Here is a 23,618-nt window from a genome sequence, read left to right as displayed (position 1 = left end):
TTAAGAAGCCTTTTGGACATCGACTTGGCACTGCGGTACCACTTGCCGTGCGGTAGCAGAGAGAACAGTCTATGACTAGGGTGGCTGGAGTCTTTGACAATTTTTGGGGTCTTCCTCTGACACTGCATGGTATAGAAGTCCTGATGGCAGAAAGCTTGGCCCCAGTGATGTACTGGGCCGTACGCACTACCCTCTGTAGTGCCTTGCGGTCGGAGGCCGAGCAGTTGCTATAGCAGGCAGTGATGCAACCAGTCAGGATGCTCTTGATGTTGCAGCTGTAGAACCTTTTTTGGATCTGAGGACCCATGCCAAATCTTTTCAGTATCCTGAAGGGGAATGGGCTTTGTCGTGCCCTCTTCACGACTGTCTTAGTGTGTTTGGTCCATGATAGTTTGTTGGTGATGTGGACACCAAGGACCTTGAAGCTCTCAACCTGTTCCACTACAGCCCTGTCGCTGAGAATGGGGGCATGCTCTGTCCTTCTTTTCCTGTAGTCCAACAAATCAAATTATATTTTAGATTTGAGATTCTTCAAAGTAGCCACCCTTTGCTTTGATGATAGTTTTGCACACTCTTGGCATTCTTCATGAGGTAGTCACCTGGAATGCATTTTAATATATAGGTGTTCCTTTGTTAAAAGTTAATTTGTGGAATTTCGTTCCTTCTTAATGCCTTTGAGCAATAAAGAATTTATATTACAGTATGTTAGACTTTAAATTTACAGACAGTCTCAGCTTGGTCACCAAATAATGATATATATATTTTTTAAATCTAGTATTGTATGCATTTCAATCCAACAGTCTTATTGTAACCTGTCACATTGTTGGCAAGCATGGCCATTACGACAAAAGCCAGTGCCAACGTCAAAAGGCATTCTTACTAGGGCTTTGAACATGATTATCATAGTTCACCTCATGTGGCATGTAATTCATGGAACTACACTGTGTGGCACATATGATCCTGGGGTAAAATTCCGTTACTCTGAACTGAATGCTTAATATCATAAAATACAGACAAGGAGGCTGATATCAATCATTGAACCAACTTTAATTAACATTCTTAAGTGCAGTGGTATAAAAACAAGGATTACAAGATGTGTATAAAGAATCTAACATGAAGTATATCATGTCTACTCTATCTCATGTCACACTTTCACAAAATGCCCTGGAATGGCTGCAGTGTAAGACAGTCAAGTGGAGTAACAAGTGTCACACCACCAAATTCCTCATTGTCTATGTCAGTTTAGCTACTGCATACCAGCTCTCCTGCCTGTTGGGGTTGAACTTTCCTAATCTGTCAGTGTTTCCCTTGAATCCTGTCTCAGTTCAGTCAGTGCTCATCCTGTCTGCTATCTACTTGCAGTACAGGTCATACTTCAGTTTAGCCCCCAGTTTAGTCCCTGCCAGGTGCTTCTCAAATGCTGTATCCATCTCCTGGCTTTGGGCTGGGCTGAAATGGTTCTTCCAGTCTCCTACTTCACCTGGGGAGGAAATACCCATTAAACACACATGAGCAAGACTAAAACACGTGATCAATGTAGAGCAAGTACATAACATAAGTTATCTTTAGATTACAGTTATTCATAGATTACAGTTGTTCATAACATAAATGATCTTTATATTACAGTTATTCATAGATTACAGTTGACCTAGTCTTTTAGGTAGTGTGAGGTAACCAACATATTATAAAATATAACTTTGCTTGATGATAAGATTACCTCAACCTCACACCTAAGACATGCAGTATACTGTAGTGAATGTGCATGGCGAGTATGAAACATACAGTATAATTACACAAATGTAACCCAGAAATCCCAGTCCACCAAGTTTAACGTTGGTGGTGTGATAATCATGTATGAAACTAACTAAACAAGTGTGCAACAGGCTTTTAGGAATGTGTATGGAGTGTGCTCTGCTATTATTATCCATTGTGATCAGTGGACAAAGCTGACATATGATTGCATTATATAACTAGCAGTCAATTAGATTAGCAAGTGGGAATGTTTTTTTATTTTTATATTTACACATTTGCGATCTCAATTAATCCTAATACACAATGGATAATATTATAAGTTGTAAAAAAAAAAAACTGTATTTGTATCCCTTAATAAGTTTCAGTGTGCTCAATATCACATATGCTGTAGAGGGCCATATATGACCCTTGGCCTGCTATACATGCGTGAATATCACGTATAAGCTGTTAAACTACCGGCCTAATGTTCAAAGACATGCCCAGCATGAGGCTGTCTGTTCAGCACAGGCATGTTAAGGTTGTGTGAGGTCATGTAGAAAGAGAGAAAGAGAGAAAGAGAGAGAGAGAGAGAGAGAGAGAGAGAGAGAGAGAGAGAGAGAGAGAGAGAGAGAGAGAGAGATATGTTCTCCTATGCTACCTATATCATACCTCTGCAGAGTGAAACAACACAAGTCAATGAACGACAGACTATATACTGCACTGTATTTAGGGGTAACAGTCATGGTTTGTTAGGCAGACAGACAGTAATTGATTAATGCATTCATCTTATAGGAGGTTACCAAAGGTTATTAGCTTTCTCTCCCTGAAAAGGACAAGGGTTGTTTTAGGAGGACCAGGAGACCTGAGACACGAGTCTGTATTTAAAGTTGACAGACATCATATATAGTGCCACATTTTCTGTCTCAGGTGGGTGGGATTAAACAAACACAGTCACTCTGGAACAAAGCTCCCTCATACAGCCCTCTCTCTCTCTCTCTCTCTCTCTCTCTCTCTCTCTCTCTCTCTCTCTCTCTCTCTCTCTCTCTCTCACTCTCTCTCTCCTCTCTCTCTCAACACAAACACCTTTCCTGAACAAGACGTTGCCCATCTGGCCGTGTGAGTCATTGGAGCTCTCCTTCATAGCGTTGAAGGTGCTCTTCTCTGCGATGGCCTGGATCTGAGGATCACTGAGACTGAAACCAAAGAACTCAGAGACCCTTCGCACACCTTCACTCAGGTCCTGGGTGGGTTACAATTAACAAGACAGAATGTAAATGACAAAAAGCAAACCTATCAAAAATATGGTCTGTATCCAAAACACAAGGAATGTTTGATACCTGTTTTAACTCCTCAAAGGTGACTATTATCACGTTAGGGTCATCCATTCTCTTCTCCCAGCCAAGTACATGGTCGAAATATGAACCCCAGGGAACTAGGAATAGGCACATACTATTCTGGTGAGGCTTTGTAATGTATAGATAGATACATCTCTTACTGTAATACCAATGACTCAAGTTGTATTTTTATATAAAGCAAACCCCAAAATATAAACCCAATGTTCATAAGGGCTCTTCAGACTATATACTGCACTGTATTTAGTTCATAAGGGCTCTTTATGTACCTTTTCCACTCATAAACTCTGAGAAGAAGCGGTCCCAGGACTCGGCAGTGGGTAGAAATGGGTTTTTGTTGGAGAAGTGATAGAAGGAAACCACTGTGTCTTTCGGGTTCCTGAATATCACCAGCATCTGTTTTTGATCAACAGAAGACCATAACATAATAATAATAACAGTGTATTTTTAGACTGATCCAGGCAGCCTGGTCTCATAGACTAGACGCAACATAGTAAACAAACATCACTCAAATATGTATGATATGTTATGTTTGGTGCGGTTACATAACACAAAGGTTAATATATACTGCTCAAAAAATAAAGGGAACACTTAAACAACACAATGTAACTCCAAGTCAATCACACTTCTGTGAAATCAAACTGTCCACTTAGGAAGCAACACTGATTGACAATAAATTTCACATGCTGTTGTGCAAATGGAATAGACAACAGGTGGAAATTATAGGCAATTAGCAAGACACCCCCAATAAAGGAGTGGTTCTGCGGGTGGTAACCACAGACCACTTCTCAGTTACTATGCTTCCTGGCTGATGTTTTGGTCACTTTTGAATGCTGGCGGTGCTTTCACTCTAGTGGTAGCATGAGACGGAGTCTACAACCCACACAAGTGGCTCAGGTAGTGCAGCTCATCCAGGATGGCACATCAATGCGAGCTGTGGCAAGAAGGTTTGCTGTGTCTATCAGCGTAGTGTCCAGAGCATGGAGGCGCTACCAGGAGACAGGCCAGTACATCAGGAGACATGGAGGAGGCCGTAGGAGGGCAACAACCCAGCAGCAGGACCGCTACCTCCGCCTTTGTGCAAGGAGGAGCAGGAGGAGCACTGCCAGAGCCCTGCAAAATGACCTCCAGCAGGCCACAAATGTGCATGTGTCTGCTCAAACGGTCAGAAACAGACTCCATGAGGGTGGTATGAGGGCCCGACGTCAACAGGTGGGGGTTGTGCTTACAGCCCAACACCGTGCAGGACGTTTGGCATTTGCAAGAGAACACCAAGATTGTCAAATTCGCCACTGGCGCCCTGTGCTCTTCACAGATGAAAGCAGGTTCACACTGAGCACATGTGACAGACGTAACAGTCTGGAGACGCCGTGGAGAACGTTCTGCTGCCTGCAACATCCTCCAGCATGACCGGTTTGGCGGTGGGTCAGTCATGGTGTGGGGTGGCATTTCTTTGGGGGGCCGCACAGCCCTCCATGTGCTCGCCAGAGGTAGCCTGACTGCCATTAGGTACCGAGATGAGATCCTCAGACCCCTTGTGAGACCATATGCTGGTGCGGTTGGCCCTGGGTTCCTCCTAATGCTAGACAATGCTAGACCTCATGTGGCTGGAGTGTGTCAGCAGTTCCTGCAAAAGGAAGGCATTGATGCTATGGACTGGCCTGCCCGTTCCCCAGACCTGAATCCAATTGAGCACATCTGGGACATCATGTCTCGCTCCATCCACCAACGCCACGTTGCACCACAGACTGTCCAGGAGTTGGCGGATGCTTTAGACCAGGTCTGGGAGGAGATCCCTCAGGAGACCATCCGCCACCTCATCAGGAGCATGCCCAGGCGTTGTAGGGAGGTCATACAGGCACGTGGAGGCCACACACACTACTGAGCCTCATTTTGACTTGTTTTAAGGACATTACATCAAAGTTGGATCAGCCTGTAGTGTGGTTTTCCACTTTAATTTTGAGTGTGACTCCAAATCCAGACCTCCATGGGTTGATAAATTGGATTTCCATTGATTATTTTTGTGTGATTTTGTTGTCAGCACATTCAACTATGTAAAGAAAAAAGTATTTAATAAGATTATTTCATTCATTCAGATCTAGGATGTGTTATTTTAGTGTTCCCTTTATTTTTTTGAGCAGTGTATATATATTTTTTATATATATACTGTGTATATAATTTTTTCAAGGGGTAGATCAGCTTTAATATTGCAGATAGATTGTAGCTTCCATCAATGTAATTGTCTGCATAATTTCCAATTCCCCATATCTTTTTTTTGTAAATATATACACTACTGTTCAAAAGTTTGGGGTCACTTAGTAATGTCCTTGTTTTTGAAAGAAAAGTAAACAATTTGGTCTATTAAAATAACATCAAATTGATCAGAAATACAGTGTAGACATTGTTAATGTGGTAAATGACTACTGTATCTGGAAACGACAGATTTTTTTATGGAATATCTACATAGGCGTACAGAGGCCCATTATCAGCAACCATCACTCCTGTGTTCCAATGGCACGTTGTGTTAGCTAATCCAAGTTTATAATTTTAAAAGGCTAATTGATCATTAGAAAACCCTTTTGCAATTATGTTAGCACAACTGAAAACTGTTGTGCTGATTAAAGAAGCAATTCAACGGGCCTTCTTTAGACCAGTTGAGTGTCTGGAGCATCAGAATTTGTGGGTTCGATTACAGGCTCAAAATGGCCAGAAACAAAGACCTTTCTTCTGAAACTCGTCAGTCTATTCTTGTTCTGAGAAACGAAGGCTATTCCATGCGAGAAATTGACTGGCGGTTGGATTGGGGATGGAATCCGGAGGATAGGCTGGCCGACGACCCAATAAAAGTGCAGAACGCCTTCCAGAGCTGAGACAAGAACTGAGGACCACGGTCGGAGACAATGTCCTCTGGGAGTCCATGGATCCGGAAGACGTGCTGCACCATGAGCTGATCCGTCTCCTTGGCAGAGGGTAGTTTGGGGAGAGGGATGAAATGGGCGGCCTTGGAGAACCGATCCACTAACGTCATATTGACGGTTGCAATCAGAAGGAGGGAGCCCAGTGACAAAGTCCAGAGAGGTATGGGACCAGGGATGATGAGGGACAGGTACTGGCTGAAGGAAGCCAGAAGGAGCTTGCCGTGGAGTCTTGTTCTGAGCACACACAGTGCACGCGGCGACAAAGGCAGAGACGTCAGGAACCATTTTGGGCAACCAGAAATGTTGTCGGAGGAAGGCTAGGGTTCGATGGGAACCTGGATGACAGGTCAGCCTGGCGGAATGAGCCCATTCCAGGACCCGGGACCGGACTGAGTTTGGGACAAACAACCAGTCAGTCAGGCCCCCTTCAGGTTCAGGCTGGGAGCATTGTGCCTTGCGAACCAGGGTTTCAATACCCCAACCCACTGAAGCCGCAAGGCATATGAGGTAGGGAGAATGGTTTCGGAGACCGAGGGAGTGGCAGAGGAACTGTATAGGTGGGAGAGGGTGTCAGGCTTCATATTTTTGGACCCTGGGCGGTAGGAAATAGTGAAGTTGAATCTTGTAAATAACAAAGCCCACCGGGCCTGCCTGGACCAGGCGCTTGGCTGTACGGAGATATTCAAAAAAATGTATGGCCAGTTCAAACAAAAAAAGTCTGTTCTGCTCCTTCCAACCAGTGCCTCCACTCTTCCAGGGCCATCTTGACAGCCAGAAGTTCTCGGTTGCCTACGTCGTAGTTCCTTTCTGCCGGATTGGGACGATGGGACAGGAAGGCACAGGGATGGAGCTGGTCCTGGGCAGATCGCTGGGACAGGATTACCCCCACTCCAACATCAGAAGCATCAACCTCTACCACAAATTGACGACACGGGTCCGGATGGACAAGGATGGGTGCAGTGGTGAACCGATGCTTCAGGTCCACAAAGGCTCTGTCAACAGCTGGAGACCATGTGAAAGGTACTTTGGGAGAGGTGAGTGCAGAGAGGGGGGCCGCCAGGGTGCTGTAGCCCCGAATGAAACGATGGTAGAAGTTGGCGAACCCCAGGAAACGTTGTAACTGCACCCTGGACGTAGGTTGAGGCCAATCTACCACTGCTTTCACCTTTTCAGAATCCATTTGGACATTTCCATCAGCAATGCCATATCCCAGAAAGGAGATTGTAGAGCGGTGGAACTCACAAACAACTGGTTCTCCAGGAGGCGCTGAAGGACTTGTCTGAGATGGAGAATGTGTTCTTGGGCAGACTGGGAAAAATCTGGATGTCGTCAAGGTAGACGAACACAAAACAATTTAGCATGTCCCGGAGCACATCGTTTACCAGGGCCTGGAAGACAGTGGGGGAGTTTGTGAGTCCAAACGGCATGACCTGATACTCATAATGTCTGCTGGCTGTGTTAAATGCTGTCTTCCACTCATCTCCTTCGCATATCCGAACCAGGTGGTAGGCATTCCGAAGGTCCAGCTTGGAAAAAATGGTGGCCCGCTGGAGAGGTTCAAAAGCCGAGGAGAGGAGTGGTAGGGGGTAACGATTCTTGATCGTTATATCATTAAGACCCCGGTAGTCAATACACGGCCGCATGGTCTTGTCCTTCTTCTCCACAAAGAAAACCCTGCACCGGCAGGAGATGCAGACGGACGGATGCCTCCAGTAGCCAGATAATCCTCAATGTACTCCTCCATGGCCTTGGTCTCCGGACCGGATTGAGGATATAGCCGACCATGTGGTGGTGTGGTGCTGGGGAAGAAATCAATGGCACAATCATAAGGACGGTGCGGGGGAAGATAAGTAGCACGTGCCTTATTGAATACCTCCAGGAGGTCATGGTACTCAGTGGGAACAGCAGAGACATCCAAAGCTTTGCTTATGCTCTGAAGAGGACATCTCGGGGACGGCTGTGCCGCTTTAAGGCAATGGGAATGACAAAACGGGAGCTTGTGGTCCAGTCAATAACAGGGTTGTGTTTTTGGAGCCAAGAAAATCCCAGAACAACAGGAGCATGGGGTGAATCGATGAGGAGGAACTGTATGGTCTCACTGTGGTTTCCTGAAACCCTTATCTGAATGGGCACTGTGCTATGGGTGACTCTTCCAATTGAATTTCCGTCCAGTGCCCTTGCATCCATGGAGACAGAGAGAGGTTGAGTGGGAATACCTAATTCAGAAACCATGGTAGCATCCATAAAACTTTCATCAGCCCCAGAGTCAATGAGCACCCGGAGAGACTTAGACTGGTCTCCCCACAGCAGAATCACAAAAAAAGGTGTACGGGTGATGGGAATTAGGGAACTCCCAGTCTGGCTCACCAGAGTACTTGTACCCACTAGAGAAAAGGGTTTCTTGACAGGGCAGGTGGCTATATAATGTCCCACACCTCCACAGTACAGACAACAGTTAGAACTCAGCCTACGTGAGTGTTCCCCAACCGATAATCTAGCTCTTCCCAGTTGCATGGGCTCTGGAGTATCCATCTCACCTGTCGCCAATGATTCTCGAGGAACCTCGGGTGTTTTCGGCTGTCCTCGGAAATACACACTTTGGGCATTTCCGGATTCCTTAGGGCAGACGAGTGTTCCCGATGAACAAGAGTTCCCGAGGACCAACCTCTTCTCACACCGGTGTTCTCATAAGCGAGCTCATCCTTTATCACCTCCGAGAGCCCGTGGAGGAAGGTGTCTAACAGAGCCTCCGGATTCCAGGAACTCTCGGCGGCCAATGTGCGGAAATCTACTGCGTAGTCTGCCACACTACCGGAGTTCTGACGTACCTGCAGTAGTTTTCGAGCCGCCTCCCTCCTGGGCACCTGGAAAATCGAAAACCTTCCTCACCTCTGCCATAAATTCCTCCAGGCTATGGCACACAGTGGATTGCTGCTTCCACACAGCTGTCGCCCAGGAGAGCGCTCTTCCGAACATTAGCGTGATTAAATACGCTATCTTCGATCGGTCCGCTGGGAACAAAGAGGGCTAGAGTTCGAAAATGAGGGAGCACTGGGAAAGGAATGCCCTGCAGGTACCAGGATCACCTGCATAACGCTCCGGAGGAGGTAAGCAGGGTTCTCAGGGAGCCGGGTAGGTTGAAACAATCCACAACTAGTAGAAAGGTTACTGGGTGGTTGGGAGGTCTCAGATGTGGCGTGCTGCCTATGAGCTACTTCACGGATTTGCTCCATTATCGCCTTAAACCCTTGGTCGTGCCGTTCCGTCAGGGAACGAAGCCCTTCCAAAAGGTGCCGAAGTAGCTCCTCATGCCTCCCAATGGTGGCTCCCTGCAGGGAGACAACATGACCGAGCTGATCCAAGTCTGCTGGGTCTGTCATGGCCAGTTCGTACTATAAGGGCACAAGGCGAGACCCAAATGCAGACACAGGAGGCAGATGGTTGCGCTCCAATATTTATTATGACAAAAGGGGTAGGCAAAAGGCAGGTGAGAATTCAGGCGAGAATTCAGAAACCAGGTCAGAGTCCAAACAGTACCAGGCTCGAGGTCTGGAGCAGGCAGTGTGATCAGGCAGGCGGTCTCAGATTCAGGACAGGCAAGGGTCAAAACCAGGAGAGAGAGAAATGAGAGACTGGGAAAGCAGGAACTGAGAAACAAGAACGCTGGTTGACTTTACAAACAAGACGAACTGGCACAGAGAGACAGGAAACACAGGGATAAATACACCAGGGAAAATAAGCAACACCTGGAGGGGGTGGAGACAAGCACAAGGACAGTTGAAACAGATCAGGGCGTGACAATTGGAGTAAACTAATGAACAACAACACTTAGGCTTCTACTTCCAGCTTATACGTACTATAAACATTTTACACAATCTATTTTACAATAATTATCTTTTGTTTGTTTGTACTCCAATCCTTCCGCTACCCTCAACCCCTCCGATCTATTTCTGAAAACCATCCAGTTTGATGGTTCTATTTGCCATATATTTTTAACTGTGCTGTTTCACAAAAGTTCCGAGCCTTTTTTACGGACACGGTATATTTTATAGAATATTACTTTAAGGCAAAACCAAAAGGAAGGTGGTTGGATGGGTAAGCATATAACGCGAACATTTAGAAATCCAAAGGTTGCATGTTACTACTTTTTAGCTACTTTGCAACTACTTAGCATGTTAGCTAACCCTTCCCCTAACCATAACCTTAACCCTTTAACCTAACTTCTAACTTCTAACTTCTAACCCTAACCTTAACCCCTTTCCCCTAGCCTAGCTAACGTTTGCCACAACAGATTGTAATTTGTAACATATCATACGAATTGTATTTTTTTGTTGTTGAGTTGAGTGGAGTGTGATTGTCTGCTGAATATTGTCCTACGTGTGTATGTTTTGTGCTTTGCTCTGTCTACCATGTTCTCTGTACAGTTTGTTCTTTGCAGTGTATATATTTATGTCTGTGTGGTACTCTGTCTGCAGAGAAACACTAGCTCTCACACTGCACAGGAAAAGCTTTGACTCTTACATAACAAGGGAATTACAAGTTGTTGTTTGGAGGAAGTTGTGGTAGAATTTCATATCACTCATATCAAAAGAGGAAGTTCTGTGGGCCCGAAGCATAAAAACACTGCTGGAAAAATAAACATGGTAATCGTGAGTTCCATCACAACAACACTTAGATACCAGGTTGAAAGTACATACCTTTGTTTTCTTTGTGGTGAAGGATGCAGGAATGTTATCTGGGTGCATGTGTGTCCCTAGAAATCTGGGGGACGGTGCTTTGTGAATAACCTGCAAGTTAGACAAGGCGTCCATTTAACGCTACATGAGCCACGGAATGCTTTTGCTCTTACGGTCATATACTGAACAGACACTGTGCATACAGGCATGTTATGTTGTTTTAGGCATAGGGGATCACAGGGAACCAATGTAAGAACAGTTACACACTCTTCAATCCTGACACAGCTGGCCATACAAAACACTGTTATATTATACCATCTCACTATATCCTCCATGTTAATTGCATTCGGTGTGAGAATCATGGGTGTATACTGTATACCACTCTTGTTGGATGAAGTTTAAGGTCTAGCTGTGCTAACATTTCCACACACAAGGGCTCATGAGGGCGTTCATTGGAGGCCACTCACAGCACGTGTTTGTAATTCACTAACATTCACTCATGGGCCTTAGTGGATCACAGCATGATTGCAACACATGCATCTAATTATTGTGACTAGTTACAGAACAGTAAAATGACATTATTGTTTGCCTGTGTAACAGATGGGGATCTGTGAAACTCACTCCTCAGCCTGAAGTGTCTCCACTTGCGCTGGTGAAGAGAAAGCGTTTCGGTGGCGCGACCTGTGTAAGATGCTTCAGGGGCGCAATCACATGTGTTTGCAAGGCAGAGGTCCTGGGTTGGAGCCTCTGTATGAGCCGAATCATTAGGAGCAGTACTTGCTAAGCAAGCAGCGTGATATCCTTTACACCTGACTGTTTGTGACATAAGTAGCATAGAGAACAGTGTCCTGACCTGACGTTGTGTCATGAAAACCTACTTTATGGACCTAAAGTGGGCTAAAAACTTCCCAATATAACTACAGCACCTCTTTATGCTACAGGGAATGTGTGCATTTGTGAACCATACAACCCCACACAACACATACACAGCATACCCAATTATTACACACAAAGCATATTCCATTATTTACACATTTTATTTATTTGAGGCAGACAAACCTGCAGTGTTGCTAAAACTACAGGGGAGTCAAGCAGTATAACACACCTGCTGCATTTCTGGCCCAAAGAACTCCATCAATGGAGGGATTTGGGACTCTGCTTTCTCACCAGTTGCTGCTGCCAGTATTTTACGAAGCACCGCCACCATCCAATTAAAACCTGCCAGAGACAGTGAACATTCAGGTCCATTAACATTTGAGCATAAGAGAAAGTTTTTCAATTTACACAAAGGGATCAGGAATAGAAAGGGTTAGTGTCCTTTGATATTCTTAAAAATGTTTCCCCACATTTCACAATTAGGCAAGAGTGAGTTCTAAGTTATTATCCCAAATATTTGTCATGTGAGTGGCAATCCGCTAAGGAGCAGTTTCCCAGAGACAGATTAAGTCTTGTCTTGGTATAAAAACCATTCTCAATTGAGAATCTCCATTGAAAGTTAATTTTAGTACAGAACTAGGCTTATTCTGGGTCTGGAAAACCAGCCCTTAGTGTTTTGTAATATCCATAAAATGGTTTCATGGACTGTGAAAGATACAGCTAAAAAAGAAACAGGGCTAACATCAATGAGGCCGTTTGAGGCTAAAAGGGGAGACAAGGTAAAGGGTGGGACACACCTTCAAAATCAGGATTTGAAATATACTCAGAGTGCTCTTTGCACTTTCTAAATTGCCCTTTACAATTTGCATTTTCCTTACAAGATTCTTTGAACGGTAGGCTATGTATGCTTTGAACTGTTTGAACTGTGTACTGAAGATTCCAAAAGGACCAAAGTAAAAGATATACCTTTTTTATACACCAAATTAACAATGTATAGGGCAGGCAGAGCCACGGGAGGTAGTGGTGCTTGGGGGTGCAGTAGCACCCCCTGTAGTGAAATGGTGAAATGACACCACTCCCTGCAGAAGAGGTGTAACAATTTGTGTTGTTGCAATGAAAACGACAAAACTATTTTTCCTTTGCACTATTGCTATAAATTATACTAGGATTGGGGTAAGGGAGAGAGAAAAAACATGGGATATTTATATAGGGACCCCATTCTTAGGGGTGCTCCCGAGTGGTGCATCAATCTAAAGCGATGCATCTCAGTGCTAGAGGCATCACTAAAGACGCTGGTTTGATTCCAGGCTGTATCACAACTGGCCATGATTGGGAGTCCCATAGGGCAGCACACAATTGGCCCAGCGTCATCCAGGTTATGGTCATTGTAAATAAGAATTTGTTCTTAACTCACTTGCCTAGTTAAATAAAGGTTAAATAAAATAACATCTCTGCATGGAAAGCTCTCAGCTCTGTTTTGTAAGTGGTGTGTTCATGATCTTATCTATTCTGTTGTGGGGGTTTGGAGTCGGAAACACGCTCTTCTGTACAACAGACAGTTTAGTTTGAGTTGAGTCGGGTTTCTCTCTCTCCCTCTGTTCCTCTCTCATCTTTTGCTCCCTCTTCTTTTCTCTCCCCCTTGTGGTGGATATTAAGTGATCTGGAGCATGCTCACAATAGTTTTCCACTTATATTTTCTATTAGTTTACAATTCTAAACTTGGCTAAAATGGGAACAATATAAAAAAAGGAGGATGAATTGCATAGCTGTCCATTTGTGCTCAGTTTAAATTGTAACAATCTTGTTTTTACTAATTTAGTTACAAAACCCATCTAATTTTCTCTCTCTCTCACTCTCGTTGTAATTATGCACTACAAAGACATGTACGGTCTGTTCACAACAGTCTATTTTGTTTTGCAAAAAGTCATGAGGTAAATTAACTTAGGCTGTAGTGAATACTGTTACCGAATATTGTCGGTAACTATGATTAGGCTACTCGTCACATTAGGAATCGTATACTATTGTTAGCCTGCAAGCGCTTTATTATAAAGGTGATTTTTTAAAAGATGATTTGGAGATAAAGTTTGGAAATGAAGGTCTCTTCAACCACATAAAATATGCACCCAAGCCAAGCTGAAATCTTATCAGAAACACGTTGGGTCTTTTTCACAGCTTTCTATTTCCTTACAACCAGTCAAATTGATGTACATTTTTAATTTTGCACAGAAAATCTTTCCCATCATTTTTTTTGTCATTCCATTTTCTCCCAGGTCCCTAAACGTCTTTGCTCCACGCAAGAAGCAGACATGACAGAGAAAACTTTACCAATGTCAACTAGATTGAAGTATTCATTCTATAATTTATGACATTATTCTTTATTTAGTCTAGGGAAACATATAATAACAGTAGAGAAGCTGCATGTATATGTATTATATACAAGTTGACTAACAAATAGCTTACCAAAATGTTGGAAATTATGAGCAGAAACATATAAAATGTAGTCAATTTTTATTTTTGCATCCCCTGTCAAAAAATCATGCCGCCATCTCTGACTAGCCTACAGCGCATTTTCTGTATATGTGGGTTAGGGTCAGGTGTGGACTTAAGATTTTCACTTCATCAGTTGCGGATGGGTTATTAGCAATTGCGGGCTGTTGAACAAACAGCTGACCCGCACACCACTAGTGTGTGTGTTATTTTGTCACGTCACTACGTGTACCTGTGTGTGTGTGCAATGTGCATTTGTGTGTTTGTAATACACATTGAGTCTGTATGTGTGGGTATATACCAGTATGTGTATTACGGTTAAATTAAAGATATATAATACATTCATAACACCTTTATTAAACTATTCATAACCCGCTTTGTGAATGTTGCAGTATCATTTATAACAACCTGTATAACACATTTATACAATATCATTCATAAGGAACCTTCAAAAGAAAAGTATTTCTTTCATTACAGCATTACAATTTATTTTATTAGAAATATATTGTGGGGGTGAGCTGGACAGTTGCTGGTGTTACTGCCTGTGTTAGACCTGCTGAGCTAAAGCCAAGTCATTAGCTTGTGGAGCTAATGCAAGTCTCAGGCAAGGTTGCTCGACATATTACAATGACACCAATTGCACTGGTGCCCTCCAGACCTGGGTTTATATAGTATTTGAAATCTTTCCAGTACTTTGAGGGTTTGCCTGGAGTGCCAGAAGAATTCGCACTTTTGGCACTATTCCATTGGTTCCATTGCGCCAGGAAAGCACAATCATCAAGTACATTGAGTTAAAGCATTTGAAATATAGGGCGAACAATTTACACCCACGTCTGGCTTCATTGTGGACTTGAGCCAGGCATATAAACCCAAGGAATATATACTGAACAAAAATACTGTATGAACTCAACATGCAACAATTTCAATTATTTTACTGAGTTACAGTAAAATCATTAAACTGAAATAAATTCATTAGTCCCTGATCTATGGATTTCACATGACTGGGCAGGGGTGCAGCCATGGGTGGGCTTGGGAGGGCATAGGCCCACCCACTTGGGAGACAGGCCCAGGCAATCAGAATTCGTTTTTCCCCATAAAAGGGTGCACTGAAACGATCCCACAGGTGAATAAGTCGAATGTGGAGGTCCTGGGCTGGCATGGTTACACGTGGTCGGCGGTTGTGAGGCCGATTAGACGTACCGTTAAATTTTCTAAAACAACATTGGATGCGGCTTATGATAGAGAAATTAACATTCAATTCTCTGGCAACAACCCTGGTGGACATTCCTGCAGTCAGCATGCCAATTGCACACTCCCTCAAAACGTGATACATCTTTGGCGTTGTGTTGTGTGACAAAACGGCATATTTTAGAGTGGCCTTTTATTGTATCCAGCACAAGGTGCACCTGTGTAAAGATCGTGCTTAACACTTTTTTGGTTACTACATGATTCCATATGTGTTATTTCATAGTTTTGATGTCTTCACTATTATTCTACAATGTAGAAAATAGTTAAAATAAGAAAGACCCTTGAATGTATCACATTTTAGGGAGGACCCAGATGCAGACAGTGTCAAAGTAACACAAGTTTATTACTAGATCAGGGGCAGGCAAAACGACAAGTCAAGGGCAGGCAGAGGTCAGTACTCCAGATCAGAGTCAAAAGGTACAGAACGGCAGGCAATCTCAGGGGCAGGCAGAGGACAATAATCCAGGGCGGTGTGACAAGGTACAGAACCACAGGCAGGCTCAGGGTAGGCAGAATGGCCAAACCGTGAAAACTAGAAAACAAGAACTATAGAAAAAGACAGGAGCAAGGGGAAAACCGCTGGTAGACTTGACGGACAAAACAAACTGGCAACAGACAAACAGAGAACACAGGTATAAATACACTGGTGATAATTGGGAAGATGGGCGACATCTGGAGGGGGGTGGAGACAAGCACAAAGACAGGTGAAACAGATCAGGGTGTGACAGAATGAGTAGGTGTGTCCAAACTTTTGACTGGTACTGTAGACCTTCTCCCTGTGCACACCCTCCATGAATATTGCAACACCAACGTTTGATTGAACATACATTTTGTGAGAAACGTAATCATAGTAATGTTTGTTTGTTTGTGAGAGAAATCTGATATTGCTGCTAACAACTGAAGTTTGTCTTGAAGGACAGATGTGTGGAGCTCTTAGACCTTAAGATGTTGTTTGGAAATGATGTAAGCCTATGGAGATTGTGCTATTTTTGTGGCTCTGAAACTAAAATAAATTGTTGCATCGCTTCAGTTGTCTGTCCTTGATGCAAAGAACCTGTGCTTAGTTTAGTCCCAAGGACCTCACCTTGTGTATAAAAAGGTGGCGTATTGTCTGCTAGTACAGGAATAGATATGTGTAAATCTCCCATGTTAGATTGGGAGTAGCGTGATTGAAGTCTGGACTTTGCCTGTGCCTCTCAAGGACTTTCACATTCTTATTCTGAAGCCATTCCAGTGTTGCTTTGGCTGGATGCTTGGGGTTATTGTCCTGTTGGAATGTACATCTTTGCCCCAGTCTAAGGTTGTTTGCCCTCTGCAGTAGGTTCTCATTAAGGATTTGCCTATATTTGACTCTATTAATTGTTCCCTCTATCCTTACTAGTCTCCCAGTCTCTGCTGCTGAAAAGCATCCCCATTGCATGGTGCTACCACCACCATGCTTCACGGTAGGGATGGTGTTAGACAGGTGATGATCTGTGCTGGGTTTTCTCCAGACATAGTGCTTTGCATTCAGGCCAAAGAGTTCAATTTGTCTCATCAGACCACAGAATCTTTTGCCTTATGATGTCAGAGTCTGTCACTTGCCTTTTTTCAAACACCAGGCGTGCTGTCATGTGCCTTTTTCTCAGGAGTGGCTTCCGTCTGGCGACTCTCCCATAAAGCACAGATTGGTGAAGTGCTCTAGACACTGTTGTCCTTCTGGCAGGTTCTCCCATCTCAGCCAAGGAACTCTGTAGCTCTGTCAGAGTGGTCATTGGGTTCTTGGTCACCTCCCTGTGCCTGACTAAGGTCCTTCTTGCCCAGTTGCTCACTTTGGTCGGACGGCCAGCTCTAGGCAGTGTCTAGGTAGTTCCATATTTTTTCAATATCCCAATGATGGAGACCACTGTGCTCTTGGAATCTTTCATCACTCTAGAAATTGTTTTATACCTTTCCCAGATACTGTCAGAGTTCCAAAAGTATTCGAAAGTGACTATACAATGAAGTTCAAGGAACTGTCCTTAGATCTCCGAGATAGAATTGTATCTCAGAGATCTACGGACAGATCCTTGGACTTTGTGGTATAGTTTCTGCTCTGACATGAACTGTCAACTGTGGGACCGTATATAGACAGGTATGTTTCTTTCTAAATCCTGTCCAAACAATTGGATTGGCCACACGTAGACTCCAATAAAGTTGTAGCGACATCTCAAGGATGATCAAAGGAAATTGGATGCACCTGAGCTCAATTTGGAGTTTCATAGCAAAAGGGTGTTATATACTTAGTGCCATGCAAAAGTATTCATCCCCCTTGGCGTTTTTCCTATTTTGTTGCATTACAACCTGTAATTTAAATCGTTTTTTTATTTGGATTTCATGTAATGGACATACACAAAATAGTACAAATTGTTGAAGTGAAATTTAAAAAATCACTTGTTTCAAAAAATTTTTTTATAATAATGGAAAAGTGGTGCGTGCATATGTATTCACCCCCTTTGCTATGAAGCCCCTAAATAAGATCTGGTGCAACCAATTACCTTCAGAAGTCACATAATTAGTTAAATAAAGTCCACCTGTGTGCAATCTAAGTGTCACATGATCTGTCACATGATCACAGTATACATTCACCTGTTCTGAAAGGCCCCAGAGTCTGCAACACCACTGAGCACCACCAAGCAAGCGCATGAAGACCAAGGAGCTCTCCAAACAGGTCAGGGACAAAGTTGTGGAGAAGTACAGATCAGGGTTGGGTTATAAAAAAATATCTGAAACTCTGAACATCCTACGGAGCATCATTAAATCTATTATTAAAAAATTGAAAGAATATGGCACCACAACAAACCTGCCAAGAGAGGGCCGCCCACCAAAACTCACGGACCAGGCAAGGAGGGCATTAATTAGAGAGGCAACAAAGAGACCGAAGATAACCCTGAAGGAGCTGCAAAGCTCCACAGCGGAGATTGGAGTATCTGTCCATAGGACCACTTTAAGCCGCACACTCCACAGAGTTGGGCTTTACGGAAGAGTGGCAGAAAAAAAGCCATTGCATAAAGAAACAAATAAGCAAACACGTTTGGTGTTCGCCAAAAGGCATGTGGGAGACTCCCCAAACATATGGAAGAAGGTACTCTGGTCAGATGAGACTAAAATTGAGCTTTTTGGCCATCAAGGAAAACTCTATGTCTGGCGCAAACCCAACATCTCTCATCTCCACGAGAACACCATCCACAGTGAAGCATGGTGGTGGCAGCATCATGCTGTGGGGATATTTTTCATCGGCAGGGACTGGGAAACTGGTCAGATTTGAAGGAATGATGGATGGCGCTAAATACAGGGAAATTCTTGAGGGAAACCTGTTTCAGTATTCCCGAGATTTGAGACTGGGACGGAGGTTCACCTTCCAGCGAGACAATGACCCTAAGCATACTGCTAAAGCAACACTCGTGTGGTTTAAGGGGAAACATTTAAATGTCTTGGAATGACCTAGTCAAAGCCCAGACCTCAGTCCAATTGAGAATCTGTGGTATGACTTAAAGATTGCTGTACACCAGCGGAACCCATCCAACTTGACGGAGCTGGAGCAGTTTTGCCTTGAAGAATGGGCAAAAATCCCAGTGGCTAGATGTGCCAAGCTTATAGAGACATACCCCAAGAGACTTGCAGCTGTAATTGCTGCAAAAGGTGGCTCTACAAAGTATTGACTGTGGGGGGGGGGTGAAGATTTATGCACGCTCAAGTTTTCAGTTTTTTTGTCTTATTTCTTGTTTGTTTCACAATGAAAAAATATTTTGCATTTCAAAGTGGTAGGCATGTTGTGTAAATCAAATGATACAAACCCCCCCAAAATCTCTATTAATTCCAGGTTGTAAGGCAACAAAATAGGAAAAATGCCAAGGGGGTTGAATACTTTCGCAAGCCACTGTAAATAAGATATTTCTGTATTTAATTTTCAATACATTTCAAAAGATTTCTCCAAAAAAAATTCACTTTGTCATTATGGGGTATTGTGTGGATAATAAAATCATATTTAATCCATTTCGAAATCAGGCTGTAACACAACACAATGTGGAATAAGTCATGGGGTATGACTACTTTCCAAAGGCATTGTATATATGTGGTTAGTTGTTATATTGAGTAGTGTCAAATAAGTGCATATATTTGTCCTATAATGAAGTTGCATGTTCACAACAGAGAATACAGCACTCCTTCTCTCCATATGAAGTTCCTAGTCAGACTCTTCTTTCACTTGTTATTAGTAACCTTTATTCATGTAGTTAAACTCATCTGTTTCTCTATGACCGTGTAGAAGTGGGAACATGACCATCTCAGTAGATGGCAAGGTGTAGGTGTATTCAAAGAACATCTGGATTCTGTGTCTTGATATTGTGGCATCTGGATCAAAATGATCCTATTCCGATCCTTTAAAAAAAACTGTCTCAAAATCGGATAAAAAAAGGGGATTACACAATCCAGATCATTATTATCCAGAATAAATATTTTTAAGACTAGGCCCTGAGGCTTACCCGGTGCTCCCAGACTGTTGCATAAATCGTGTGTCAGGGGGTTGGGTACCGTGGCAGCAAAAATACAAACTTCCTTTGTAATTATAAATAAAGAGCTATTCAAAGGATGTTTTATTTTGAAAGTTCCTTACGAATGATTTTGAATAAATTTGTAATAACGGTTGTTATGAATGATATTGCAACACTCATAAAGGTGTTATAACTGGTGTCATAAAGATGTGTCGTGTCTTTGGCTATGGCGGATTAAGTGATATGACATGCTATTCTATAAAATCATTTCTTTGTAATTAATATTACCTGATTCAGCTAATCATGTAAATGTAATTATCTAGAAAGTCGGGGCACCACGAAAGAGTGTTTATAGAGCTGTTATCTTTCGAATAAACTCTTAAAGACCTAGTAATATTTTACATCAATAGCAGTCAATATTAATCGTCACCTTATTTCAGTCTCATCTGAAAGTTGTAAATTCTTGGTTATCTCCACGAACCCTGGCTAACAAGTTGAATCAGCAATACAAAATTGGGTTTAATTATTTATTTACTAAATACCTAACTAATCACATAGAATTACATATACACAGAATGCAAATTATGTTATACAGAAAACGTCCCTGGTGGATGGAACCTGTATGACGGCTGGTTACACAAAGAGTCCAGTGTGGCTCAGTTGGTAGAGCATGGTGTTTGCAACACCAGGGTTGTGGGTTTGATTCCCACGGGGTACCAGTACGGAGAAAAAATTTATGAAATGTATGCATTCACTACTGTAAGTCACTCTGGATAAGAGCGTCTGCTAAATGACTAAAATGTAAATGTAGGCTTGAATGAAAGAGCGGGAAGACTGAGGAACAAAGGGAGAAGCTATGCTATCGTAAATACAGTATGCATTCTAAATTACCGCCCATTTGGAAAAGGAAAATGCAATAAATATTTACTCTGAGCTGCGCTTCGGTAAGCTGGCCATGTTGGCCAACAGATATCTTCCTGTCCTCGGGAAGAATGTCACTGGTGGTAAATTGGATACGTTGTAGTATCGTCGTTGTGTGTTAGACTGGGTAGGTCGTCCGTCCTTTCCTAGCCCACGTTTACAGTGGCCGCTGCTAACTCAACGACTAGGAGGTATCACTTCTGTAGTGAATAAGAGTTCAAAGTTCATACCATTCACAACCAAAGCTCACGCTGAGGTTGGCTTCGTTCTGTAGTTATTATCTGAATCCTTCTGACATCGGACCGTCGCCCTAATGTACCCGGAACAGAAAGTTATTCGCCCTTTTAACGCAGAGGCTGCAGGCCTCGCGTACTCGGAACAGAAGGTGACATTTTCGTCAAGGGCTTATATAGTGGAGGGAGAGAAGGGTGTGTTTCATAGTTTATAACCAATGTCTCTTCACAGGGGCGGGCCACTGATTGAGCAGAGCTCTAACCATATGAAAACTCAATTCTCTCATTTGGAAGCTAAAATTACATTTAATCTTTTCACAAATAGTGTCATATTTAAACATTTAAATTGCACAACATTTCCATGTGAATCTGATAACTAGAATGTGTAGACTTTCCCAGATACAGTTTATGTCGTCCTTTCATCAGTCAGAATGTCTCAGATGACAACCGAACTGATATCATATTCATTAAGTACCAACACATATTTTCAACTGGTTCTATTACCGAAATGTGGTTCCTTTCCCCCCACTTGTTTGATGTTCCCAGACTCTCTGTGTTTAACAAAGGCTATTCAAGAGTCCTTCAGTAGAGTCAGAGAGAGAGGGAAGGGAGAAAGGTATTTATGGGGGGGTCATAAACCTTACCCACAGGCCAATGTCATGATAGTTGTTATGTATACCCCCTTCATATAAAGTGTTACCTGTGCTTCTGTGTGTGTGTGTGTGTGTGTGTGTCTGTGTGTCTGTCAATGTGTGCTTGTGCGTGTGTGTGTAAGAGAGCGCATTGGTTTGTGTGTGTATTTTCAATAGGTGGAGAGTGGTATGTGCATTCAAATAAGGGAAATGATACATACCATTTTTTATTTTAGTACGGTATAAGATGATCGGTTGTACATACTTTGGCTATTAATCCAAAAAGTTGTTACATGGTATTACATTAACCGGTTTTATTACATTATAAATATTAAAGTTATTACATGAACCGTTGTTACAAGGGGGCCTCTATGTCTGCAGCATGTAGAGTGGCCTGTGTTAAATTCAACATTCATCAACACTGATTGCTTATCTTAAATCGCTCTATAGTGTGCAGAGGAAAGAACTGACAAAGCGAGCAAAACTGGCTGCAAATTTGGGTTTTAATAGCAAGGTTAAAACCAGAAACAGACTTTATTGCAACCAATTTTGCCTGCCGGGGAGGCCCTACCCCAAAGCACACAGATCATATTCTGAAAGTCCAAATGCTCAGAGGCCCATCCATTGTGAAATTGAATTATAGGTCACTTTTGTAAGAGAATACCCCAAACCCACTCAGCAAATCAAAAACCTTTTGTATGACTTTGAATACACGCTGCAATAAAATGGCATACACTATGAGCTATGAGTAAGACAACACTATAAGATGAATTGTCCCAATTGTATAATGAACTTGAATTTTGAACCTTATGTAGGTAAGGCCATAGAGTAGACAACTGAAGACCAAGAGGAACACTCCTTATTTTACTGATTAAACTTGATATAATAGTAAAATCAAATCAGAAATCGAATCATATTGTATCTGTCACATGTTTCGTAGACAACAGGTGTAGACTAACAGTGAAATGTTACTGACGGGTCTTTTTCCAACAATGCAGAGTTAAAGATTAAAAGATAAGATACAAAATAAAAATGTAAATAGTGACACTGTGAATAACGAGTAAAAATAACATGGCTATATAGTGAATGACTACTAGAAAAGGTAAATGCTTAATCAATATGCCCATTGCCCAAGGGTGACCATCTAAATGTTTAACAGTATTTTCACATTCAAATATTTTTGACTTACCACATTTGGGATATGCAACTAACATTACATCATCTGCTCTTGCTTCCAGCCTTTCCATAGCCTTCAGGTTCTCCACTGGACTCATGATGACAGGGTACAGCACTCCATTATATCTGTACAACTTATCCTCCTCCTTCATATCTTTAGCCAGTTCCATTTTGGCTGAGAAAGAGCTACTCATTTTGGATAATACTGCAGAAAATCTCAAGGTAAAGAAAATTCAGTTTCCACCGCTAACAGGCATCCAGTGTATTTGTGCAGCTGGACGGCCACGAGCTCCGCTCTGTGTATGAGTGTGGGTGTGTGAATGTGGGTGTGTGTGTGTGTGAGAGAGAGAGAGAGAGAGAGAGTACAGTAGGAGGAGAAGGAGGCATGTCCTTCAAAGATAGCGCTTGTGTGAGAAGCAGGAGTTTCCTGGTTTCTGTAGGGGAGCATGGAAAATCTGGTGTCCTGTGTGATTGATGGGGAGATGCCTGTGCAATACAAACCAGATGGGAGGGACTGCTAGAGCTAAGACTACAGTAGATCATTGAATGGAAGGAACTATTTGGGTAGGGTATCCAAAGACAGCTGGCCAATATCTGTCCAATGTTGCATGGAAGTAAACTATTTCTATTACATAATTTTCTTTCCTAAGCGTCTAAACAACACCGTTCTATCTGACAGTGAACATACTGTAAATGAATCACTTTGAGAGAATGCTGTGTATCCCTTGCTACACATTTTTGCCATTATGTAAATAGGGAGTGTTTGAAATATCTCAGATGTTGAAATGTCCTGCCACAAGTGTTTTTTATAAACAATACCTATGTGGATGTATTTCCCTTAGAATCTAGTGGCCCCT

General features: G+C 42.8%; 1 protein-coding gene across 1 annotated transcript; it reads right to left on the bottom strand.

The window, feature by feature from the left end:
- Window positions 1-1,028: 1,028 nt before the first annotated feature.
- Window positions 1,029-23,095, bottom strand: LOC106608097 (sulfotransferase 6B1). Its single transcript, XM_014205812.2, has 7 exons — window positions 22,775-23,095; window positions 11,783-11,895; window positions 10,699-10,788; window positions 3,353-3,479; window positions 3,069-3,163; window positions 2,815-2,971; window positions 1,029-1,480 (listed from the first exon to the last, which is right to left on the bottom strand). Exons 1-7 carry the CDS (start codon window positions 22,953-22,955, stop codon window positions 1,353-1,355), a joined length of 891 nt encoding a protein of 296 aa, XP_014061287.1. The 5' UTR covers window positions 22,956-23,095; the 3' UTR covers window positions 1,029-1,352.
- Window positions 23,096-23,618: the final 523 nt, after the last annotated feature.

Source organism: Salmo salar, chromosome ssa01 (genome assembly GCF_905237065.1).
Source record: "Salmo salar chromosome ssa01, Ssal_v3.1, whole genome shotgun sequence".
NCBI classification, from domain to species: domain Eukaryota; kingdom Metazoa; phylum Chordata; class Actinopteri; order Salmoniformes; family Salmonidae; genus Salmo; species Salmo salar.
The sequence above is the reverse complement of the archived record's forward strand: the minus strand, read 5'-3'. Positions and strand labels throughout refer to the sequence as shown.

Coding starts and splice junctions, on each gene's coding strand:
- LOC106608097 (XM_014205812.2), bottom strand. CDS start 22,955: ATGAGTAGCTCTTTCTCAGCCAAAATGGAACTGGCTAAAGATATGAAG. Junction 3,480..10,698: donor TCACCACAAAGAAAACAAAG/GTATGTACTTTC, acceptor GATCAAAAACAG/ATGCTGGTGATATTCAGGAA. Junction 3,164..3,352: donor AGAGTTTATGAGTGGAAAAG/GTACATAAAGAG, acceptor GCCTATTCCTAG/TTCCCTGGGGTTCATATTTC.